Source organism: Hippocampus bargibanti, linkage group LG03, assembly GCF_051943395.1.
Source record: "Hippocampus bargibanti isolate YZ-2025 linkage group LG03, ASM5194339v1, whole genome shotgun sequence".
NCBI lineage: Eukaryota > Metazoa > Chordata > Actinopteri > Syngnathiformes > Syngnathidae > Hippocampus > Hippocampus bargibanti.
In genome coordinates this window covers 18,291,709-18,302,039 of record NC_142736.1, presented here as the reverse complement: position 1 = coordinate 18,302,039, position 10,331 = coordinate 18,291,709, and the positions used below count along the sequence as shown (strand labels likewise).

The following is a 10,331-nucleotide window of genomic DNA, read 5'->3' as shown; positions in this document are numbered from 1 at the left end:
AGTACAGATGACGGCTGAAGAAAAGTCGGCTAGGCATTACGTCCTCCAGCGTTTTGTTTTCTTTCTTTTTTTTTAGTTTTTTTTTTCATTTATTTATTGAGTCCTGCAGCTCATGTGTCTGTGTGTGAGCGTGCAGCATGAGTCACTCAGCTCTACGGTGATTGGACGGTAGTTTTAGAAAGGGAGGGCTGGAGGAGAAGGGGGGATCCCTGATCTCTCTGCTCCATTCACACATTGGTCTGCATTCAGCTCAGCTACTCATTCACAAACGAGAGCTTCCAGTTGATTCATATGAGCTGCGCGGAGGAACAGAGCAAAGTTTTCAAGTGTAGGACAGATGACTTCAGATGTTTGACTTGGAGTGATGACAATAGGACTTTAAACTATTTGGGATGTTCCATGTTGCATGCTGGTGAGTACAATTTATTGTGCAGCCTAATTCAATGAACTGATTGGCAATGTGTCTGCTTTCTAATTGGGGTCTCAGTCTTTATGTGTACCATCAACCGATTTCATCAAGACACCATACAACCGAACACTAACCAAGTATAGATCATACAGTCAGATTTTCTAATTTTGCCACATGTGTTTCAACACACCTCTCTGTATGTCCAGTTGTCCAAGCATGCTGAAGCGCACCAAATACAGCCGTCTGCACAACGATTCAAGAACCTCTCTGGATAATTGGTCTCTTTGCTTGGACTCTGACCCTGCCCAGAATCCACTGAGGGTTTTCATACCTGACGTCCCATCTCAAATTCCCCCGCAGGGGCCAAGTGGGTCCCGAGTGGCTGGAATCATTGATAGGCACCCTGAGCAGAGTGTGACCAATTCCCCAAAACGACCAATGACCTTCCATTGCACGTGTAGCTTTCCCAGGATGCCCAACTGTCCTTGTTGCCCTCAACACAAGTGCAAGCAGTGCTCTTCATTGGTTCATAGAGTGGTCCACCATCACGTCAAGGTGCGTGACATGACTGTTTTCTTTGATGTCGATTGTGGTTTACACTAAATCATACTCTATCCGCCATCACCCACACACTTCACACCCTCCTTTCAGACAGCGTCCTGTGTATGCAGTTGTGACTCATCCTGGCTTTGCGCGTTTGCTGCCGCATCTCAGCGTTGTGTGTGTGTGTGTGTGTGTGTGTGTGTGTGTGTGTGTGTGTGTGTGTGTGTGTGTGTGTGTTGTGTGTGTGTGTGTGTGTGTTTTAGTGTTTATAATTGTTAACTCAGAATCAAACAATTAGCTGTAGCTCTTTACAACTATCAGCAAGAACAGATACTGTATGGCCTTTACATTACTTGCTGTCCACATTTCCACACGTTTATTCTGGATTCTGGTGTACTGTATATTAAAGGCGGTGTAGGTTTAATACATTGAGCCAATAGTATTACAACATGCATTTGTGAGCACATGTTTGGGAAGCCATTTGAACATTTATTCGATGTCCCTATTTGAAAAATGTCAGGAAATGTCACAAAGTAGTGGAAGGTAATATAGTGGTAACTTGGTTTTGGGGTGATCTTTATTTGGACTTGAAAGAGAAGACTTGAGATACGCAAACGGGAGAGTGGCAGAGAACCACTGGTAAAAGGTAATTTGGTAAATAATGAGCAATTTTCCCCCAAAAAACAGTATTTTTGCTATTTACAGTTAAAGTTTACTGTTACATCTCGTAAAACAGGGAATTACACTGCATATTTTAGACAGCTGCATAGTTTCAGAATCAGAAAACCTTTATTCGTCCCACAATGGGGAAATTTGCAGTCCACTGCAGCAATTTGAAAGGGGATGGGGTGGGGGTGAAAGGATAGAAAACAAGATATTCTAAGCAAACAAAAAAAATGTTAACTGTATAGTGTGCAAATGTAAATGTGCAAAACCGTTTCATGAAAAAACTGGATATAGTGCAAGTATCAAGAAAGGCATATCGATATATTGCCTCAACACAGATTTACAAGTGTCCATTTTTTTTTCTTCACATGTGATCATTGAGAATTGCAAAGCCTGACAGCAGTCGGTAGGAACGAGCGGCGGTACCTCTCCTTCTTGCAGCGTAGGTGTTACAGTCTCTGGCTGAAGGAGCTACCCTGTCAGGGTGGGCAGGAGGGGGTGGGAGGGTCTGTATCTCATAGCTTTTAGTTTAGCTAGAGTCCGTCTGTTGCCCACCTCCTCCAGAGAGTCCAGCGAGCAGCCCAGGTGGGCGAGCACGAGTCTCTCCAGCGTCTTCATCAGGTGAGATGTCAGCGTACCGGTCTGTCGCTGTTGAGCTCCTTTGGGTTGGCAATCTTGGGCACTGGGACCAGGCATGACGTTTTCCACAGCTGTGGAACTCTGACCAGCTTCTGGCTCAGGTTGAACAAGTGCTGGACAATGACACACAGCTGTTCGGAGCAGGTCTTGAGGAGTCGGAACTGATGCCTTCCGGACCTTCTGCCTTCCTCACTTCCATCTTCTTCAGTTGGTTCCTCACCTGCGCAGTTGTGACAGACAGGCAGGAACCAGGAGGCAGAGTGGCGACTGAGGATATGGCAACGGTTGGGAGGGCAGTTGTTGTTTGCGGGAAGCTGGTCGTGAGAGGGGGCAGGGAGAGTTGGTGCAGGTGCAGCTACACTTGGAGTTGACGGTGGGCTAGGGGCGACAGGCGTCTTGTCAAACCGATTGAAAAAGCGGTTGAGTTCATCTGCCCAGTCCTTGTCCTTTTCGTTCAATGTCACTGGGCTTTTGTGGCCTGAGATGTTTTTCAGGCTCTTCCAGACACCAGCGACATTGCTGGCTTGCAGCTGCTCCTCCATTTTCATCCTGTAGGCCTTCTTCCCCTCTCTGAATTTCCTCCTCAGTTGGATCTGCACGGCCTTCAGTTCCTCTCTTGCCCGACACAAAAGTCCTTTTCTTTTCCTTCAGGAGGGCTTTTAGGTTTGGATTAATCCATGGTTTGTTGTTGGCAAAACACCGCACAGTCCTGGTGGGTACGGTGTTTTGTTCACAAAAGTTTATGTAGTCTGTGATGGTGTCGGTGAGCGAGTCAATGTCCTCCCCATGGATCTCAGTGTAGTGCTCCCACCTGGTTGAGTCAAAACAGTCCCGCAGAGCTTCTTCAGCTTCTGTGGACCATCTTCTGACCGTGCGGGTCACAGCTGGTTGCCTCTGAACAAGGGTTTTGTACACAGGCTGGAGATGTACCACATTGTGGTCTGCTCATCCGAGAGGGGGGGAGGGGGAGGGTTTGTACGCATCTTTGGCATTTGAGTAGAATAAGTCCAATATGTTATTGTCTCTGGTGGCACAAGTTACATACTGTGTAAATGTTGGGAGGGAGCATTCCAGGGAAACGTGATTGAAGTCCCCTGAGATGATGAACAGTGCTTAGTAATTATTTTCTGACATTCCCCCCAAGCAAGAAGAAAACACCTCCACTCCATACAATTTTAACTGTGATAATTTATTCATAAAATTGTTCGAAGTACACCTATGAATAACATCGCATAATACTGAATACTTACATGGTTATAGGTCTAAAAAAGGAGGTTTCAAACAAACCTGTAGAATTTTTTATAATCCATTGTCATTGTTATGTTTTTACAAAGTGAAATAAAAGTGAAATTTACATTGTAATACATATTACAACAATATTTGTTGTATTTTGGGGTAAAGACGGAAACGGATTAAAGGCATTTCCATTCATTTCAATGAGAAAAGATTATTTAATTTATGTCAAGGTGAAACAATCCCTGAATTTAATATCCAAACCAGGCATACTGGTTTGATAGCTTCAACGTTTTTTTCCCTGAAATCCAGACCAGTACATTTTCCACATTCAGTACAGTTCAGTTTTATTAATTTTTATTTAGTGTCACACATTCACATTTTGTCTTTTAACAAGATATTTTTAATGTAATTTCATGTGCATTGCATTTGAATGTAATCATTATTTAAATACACATTATTTTTACTATATTTAAACTGTTCAGACTGTGCCTAATGTGACAGTTTTTTTTGAAATTGTCATTTTAAAAACACAGTTGTAACATTCTGTTACAATGTCTTCAGCTCTTTTGAACTTTCAAGTACAATACATTCGCATTTAATGTTTGAGGAATGTTTGTTTTCGAAACGTAATGAAATTAAGTTTTTTTTTTCTTAACATGTTAACTATACACATTGTAATGGAATCATGACTTAAATACTAGTTTTATTTACCAATTGTATATTTATTGACCGCCTCTGTTTTTTCTTTCTAATCCTGCACTGTACATTTGTTTCAGATTCTATTTCTCACTTTAATCCGGAACGCGTTTGTGCTTTTCAGTATATGGGAAGTGTGGAGGTGACCCAATCCATGAGAACCCTCGACTTTGATACAAGGAAACGTGTAACACGGTAGTTTCTCCGCCGTTACTGCTCCATGCTGAATAACACAAATAACATGCCTTTTGTCTCAATCTATGCAATCCTAAAAAACCTGCCTGAAAGGAACAGCAAATAGAATGTGTGACATTGTTCTTCTTGCCATTTGATAGTGGCGTCTTACTGCAGGATGCTCAGTTGACATGACAATGGCAACCTCTGTTTGCAAAACTACTGCACAGGGAATTGGCCAGAAAATCCAATTAGGTGAATTTCCTCCTGATGATTTCGAAAGAGGAAGTTGGAGGAAGGAGGGACAGTGACTTAATTCCATTATGTGCAGTTTGTCTTCAAGGAAAAGAAAAACAGGCACAATACTTTGACAGAGAAGTCTCATTAAACCTTTCCATCCCCACAAAAAAAGGTGACATTGTTTCGAATGTGTCAGTAAACTAGCAGCTGGATTGATGTAAATAATAAAACGTGCAACTGTCACAGAAATGGAATATAAATACTTCAATAGGTTGTGGATAATTATTTTATTAAAGCTATGGCCATCAGGGGGCAGTACAAACCATTCTTAAGTAATTACACAAAGAAGCGTTTCATTATCTCATTCACTGCCATTCCCGAATGTATTCAGAAATTGACAAGCATGACGGGGAGCGCCATTCAGGAATTTTTCGGGTTTTGGCTTTTCTTGATGGGTGCCAATAAAGCACTGATCAGACCTCTGGCAATGTTAATACCTCCTACGAGGGGACTGCATTTGCCATTTATACAGCCGCCCCATTTAAGGTTGGATAACTCCAAACCCATATAATTTGATACAGTGATACCTCAGTTCTCGACCATAATCCGTTCCAGAACCCTGTTCGAAAAGCGATTTGTTCGAATACCGAAATGATTTTTCCCATTACAAATAATGTAAATCATTTTAATCCGTTCCAACACCCTGAATTTTTACCTTTTGAGTACAGTATTTTATACATGATTTTATGCATGAAATTGCACATTAAAATGCTGACCATCACCTAAAAAGCAATGTATATCTCAGAAAATGTTAAGCAAAATGGCAAAGACACAAATAACATAAACATAAATGTAACCCAGGCTAATTGTACGTTCGTAAAGAAAAGAATTATGAATAAACATTTTTACCTCTGTGGTGGTCAGCAGAAGCCGCAGTTGGACGGAGGAAGGAAATTGATTGTTTGGGAGGAGAGTCCCTTTCCATAAAAACTTTGATGACATTTTCAAGTGCGGTTGTCTTGTCTGCCAGTTATCAGAGTGAACTCGGGTAATTGCAAACAATTGACATAATTATGTTGTGTTGTGCTGTCCTCCATTTTAGCACGTGTCCTCTACCAGAGGCCAGGAAGCTTGAGGGTTCTGCGCAGTACCCGCGCTGTTCCCAGCACTGCGCTGTTCCCAGCACTGCGCTTTTCTGGACCGAGATATCCGATGTTGTTCCCGGGATCTGTTGCAACCATTCGTCGAGTTTGTGGGTCACTGCCCCGAGTGCTCCGACCACCACAGGCACCACTGTCACCTTTACCTTCCAGGCTCTCTCCAGCTCCTCTCTGAGCCCTTGTTATTTCTCGATTTTCTCATTTTCCTTCTCTCTGATATTTCCATTACTCGGGACCGCGACATCCACAAAAACGGCTTTCCTTTGCCCTTTATCTATGACCATGATATCTGGTTGGTTGGCCATTACCATCTTGTCAGTCTGTATCTGGAAGTCCCACAGGATCTTTGCTCGGTCGTTCTCTACTACCTTAGGAAGTGTTTCCCATTTTGACCATTTGCCCGGTCCATACTCCGCACAGATGTTTCAGTAGACTATGCCAGCCACCTGGTTATGGCGCTCCTTGTAGACTTTCCCTGCCAGCATAGTACACCTTGCAGTTATGTGTTGGATTGTCTCAGGTGCCTCTTTGCACAATCTACATCTTGGGTCTTGCCTAGAGTGGTATATTCGTGCCTTTATGGCTCTGGTGTTCAGGGCCTGCTCTTGAGCAGCCAGGATGGCACTCCTGTGCTGTCCTTTAGGCCAGCCCTCTCTAGCCACTGATAGGACTTCTTGAGATCAGCTATCTATCTATCTATCTATCTATCTATCTATCTATCTATCTATCTATCTATCTATCTATCTATCTATCTATCTATCTATCTATCTATCTATCTATCTATCTATCTATCTATCTATCTATCTATCTATCTATCTATCTATCTATCTATCTATCTATCTATCTATCTATCTATCTATCTATCTATCTATCTATCTATCTATCTATCTATCTATCTATCTATCTATCTATCGTCCATCTCCGCCTTGTTCCAGTAGCCAATTTTTCATCAAGGTGCTCTGGTTCCGCAGCACCTGACGCAGACCTTGTTTGGCTAGGCGACGTCTGAGCCAGCATGTCATTCGATTTATTGTCTCTCATCATTGTATGAGGCAGGCATTAGCGTCAAGGACCCACACTGGATGATGTTTTGTGCTCATTTTCTCTGCCCCAAGTGGGATTTTCCTGTATGCTGACCCAATGCCGTATCAACTGAACTATCCAGCCGCTGACCCCCAAACTCGACGGGTGGTTGCAACAGATCCCGGGAACAACATCGGATATCTCGGTCCGGAAAAGCGCAGTGCTGGTAACAGCACGAATACTGCACAGAACCCTCAAGCTTCCTTGCCTCTGATAGAGGACCCGAGCTAAAGTGGGGAACGACCACCCATGGGGGGTGAGATGAGGAATTTTAACATGGCTTTACAAGACCTATCATAGCAGACTCCGGCACCGCCATGTCTGGACAGTAGGGATATATATAGGACCTAAACTACCAGTAAAAATTTAGTTTGCTGACGAAGTTTCTTGGATAAGAAGCGAAACGTCCGACACCCTCAAAGAAGTACAGATGACGGCTGAAGAAACCTTTTCATCGATGGACCACTCCTGTACAACTGAGAGCTTACACAGATGAAATGATTGAGTTACTTTTGCAGACTCATGACTGTGTGAGCATCATTTGAATTTTCCAGGTGGTGTACATGCGGCCCACTCGTGGGAAGTCAAATCTTTCATGTGATGACGCTTTGCTTGGTAAACCGTTTGAATCAAAACTGAGAGTTTGGCATGGGTGAAAATATTTTAATTTATGGAATCAAACAGATTCTCGGGATGGATTGGAGCAACATGTGATAACTCATCTGATGGCCTTTAAAAGTGGAGCAAGAATGTTAATAGGATCAAAGATCTGGGGAAAAAAGTAGTTTGTCTTACGCAATGGTTGCGCAAAGGCTCACTGTTTAAACATTGACAGTATTACGTAGTGACATCCGATTCCTAATTTCACTATCACATGTTATAACAAAACACAGTGAAGAGTACCTCTCTTCAATGTGTCCCCATTGTGAGACTAATATAAGTTTTCTAATCTTATCTGATGTTTTCATTTCTGGAAAAATATTTGTGATTATTTTAGGGTGTATTACAGATTTCAAATTTGACTGGTGGTGTGTGTGTCGTGCAGAGAGGCGATCAACAGACTTTGCAAGAGTATTCCGGCCAAGACCACAGTGAAAACAAAGAGTGTAAGCACCAAAACACCAGCACCAAAACATTTCACACATCATATTGAAATATGTCTAGAAATACGTGTTTCATTTGTGTGTGCCTCCAAAATATTCAGGATTGTGACAGAACATTTCCCTGGTATTTACAAATGAGTGTTTTTACATTTCTGCTGTGCTTCTCAGTGAGTGTGTGTGTGAACTCCTGTATCATTAAGTGATGATGGTGTTTCTGTAGTGCTGTTGAGTTTGAGTATTGCGTGTGAGAGTTTTTCTTCAATTAGTGTATGAGAGAATATTTGCTAATGTACAAGATAATTTCAAAAAAATGTATGAAAGTTTTTGGGTGCCTGAGTGTTTCAATCAGTGGTGGGCCAATCCCAAATATACATACATGTTTTTCTAATTTCAGTTAGGAAACAAAAAAGTGATGTCGGTTGTCCTTTAATGTTTAAAGAACAACTCACATGACAATGTTCACAAGAAAAATGTTTCATGAAATAAAGACAAGAAATAAAACAAGAGTGGTTCTTGTTTAAAGTCCAGGTCTCACCAACATGAACGGTTCCTGACCAGTGACGTGCAGTCAGGGGAGGCTGGTGAGGCTGTGCCTCACCTGTCATCATGAAAATATCAAATGACAAAATAAATTAAACAGTTATATTTATTTAGTGATTTGTACTTTAACGTTCTTTTCCATTTAACTTAACCATTTTGGGATTTTTTTTCAAAATCGCTGAATTTTCACATTTACCGTTCCAATACTAAGTGGAGACGAGCAGTGAGGCAGCAGCCGGCTGAGCCTCACCATGGATTGCGCAACCACTATGCTAACTGTGCAGGCTTGCTCTGCAGTGAGACCACATTGCTGTCCCTCTGCATATCGCTATTAAAGTGTTCAAAGGCTTTTAGTATATGAACTAAATCTCTACAGTTTCGCTGGTGCTCGGCTGCAGAATAATAGAATTATTGACAGCAAGCTACAGTAAACAGTTAGCAAGTTAAGTGCAACCATCCAGTCATTTTTTCGTGTTGCTATGCCTTATTTTCAGAATGGTGTATCTAAATTGAAATAATTTTCTAAACTGGACTTTCAATCGAAGCAGGAGATAATAATTAAAGGAAGACCAACACCGGACTGTATAGCTCACAAACGGTGAGGGATGAATGTAAATCTCCTGGACAGCTTCTCAGCTTTTTGGCCAAGAAGGATCTCATTGAAACTATTCCTGAAGCGACAAAGTTACTCCAGCTCGTGCTCACTGTTGGAGCGGTCATTCTCAGCACAAAAGACCGAAAACATACAGTCAGAACAGGACTGATCAAGGACGACTTTCTTCACTGGCAGTGATCTCCATTGAGACACATAGACTTGGGCTTCATTTATAAGTAAAGGTAACACGATAATAACGATTTTTACATTCTTTTTTTCTATGCTACAGTTTGTATACAGCAGGGGTCGGGAACCTTTTTGACTAAGAGAGCCATAAAAGTAAAATATTTACAAATGTTTTTCAGCGAGAGCCACGCGTGCGCGCGCGCACATACAAACGCTCGCGTGCGCGCGGGCACACACACACGCGCCGCCCGCCACTTTTCAATAAAATATCAGAATGTATTATTTAAAATAACTTTGTGATAGTACTCACCGTTAACATGGATGGTTTTCCGTTCCTCGTGTTTGGTAAAAATCCAGGAAAACGATCGGAATGAAATTCAATTTGCCGATCCAGAGGCAAAGTTACTGCTAGCTAGCCTGCACACGGCTCATAAGCTTCCACACTTGCTATCTGCAATCTACTTCTCGCAGAAGTATGTCGATGCTAACGTTAACATGGGGCTTGTTAAAATGTCACTGACATTCGACTGTTTCATCGATGGTATTGTTTCATTGCAAATTAGAATCAGAACATTTTCTCTCCTCTAATGCTCCAGTGCATTCAGGCTGAAGTGCACAAGTTGGGCTCATTTAAAGGGGCGTTTACCTGTTTCAACATGACGGCCACTATCATCCAATCAACATGGCGCTTTCGGCCATTCTAGGTCAGTGTCATCCAATCAAAATTGCGCTTTCCGCCAACTGCAGCCCCAACGGGAAATGAACAACGAAAAAAACGACAATATGTATTATAATATGTAATATTTATCGGCGAGCCATATGAAATCATCAAAAGAGCCATATATGGCTCGCGAGGCATAGGTTCCCGACCCCTGGTATACAGTATATAAAGAATGCTGACTTGACAGTTTAAGCAAAGCACGTTAACTGTTGCCAATCAAACGGTGAATAAGATACTCTGTGGAGTTCATATGTTTGTAAATCTGACCGTGATGACGTCAGTGCCTCACCAACCATAAACCTCACCGCACATCACTGATATGTATGTGTGTGTGTGTGTG

At 42.1% G+C, this 10,331-nt stretch overlaps 1 protein-coding gene and 1 pseudogene across 3 annotated transcripts in view; one reads left to right on the top strand and one right to left on the bottom strand.

The window, feature by feature from the left end:
* Positions 1-249: 249 nt before the first annotated feature.
* Positions 250-10,331, top strand: part of LOC148900562 (SHC-transforming protein 1-like) — a 37,260-nt gene continuing 27,178 nt past the window's right edge. For all 3 annotated transcript variants that reach the window (XM_088991299.1, XM_088991300.1, XM_088991298.1), the window contains exons 1-4: positions 250-412; positions 616-964; positions 4,314-4,384; positions 7,892-7,952. In XM_088991299.1, coding sequence (XP_088847425.1) covers positions 393-412; positions 616-964; positions 4,314-4,384; positions 7,892-7,952 — 501 coding nt within the window. In that variant the 5' untranslated portion in view covers positions 250-392. The remainder of the gene's footprint in view (positions 413-615; positions 965-4,313; positions 4,385-7,891; positions 7,953-10,331) is intronic.
* Positions 4,894-6,451, bottom strand: LOC148900564 (uncharacterized; annotated as a pseudogene).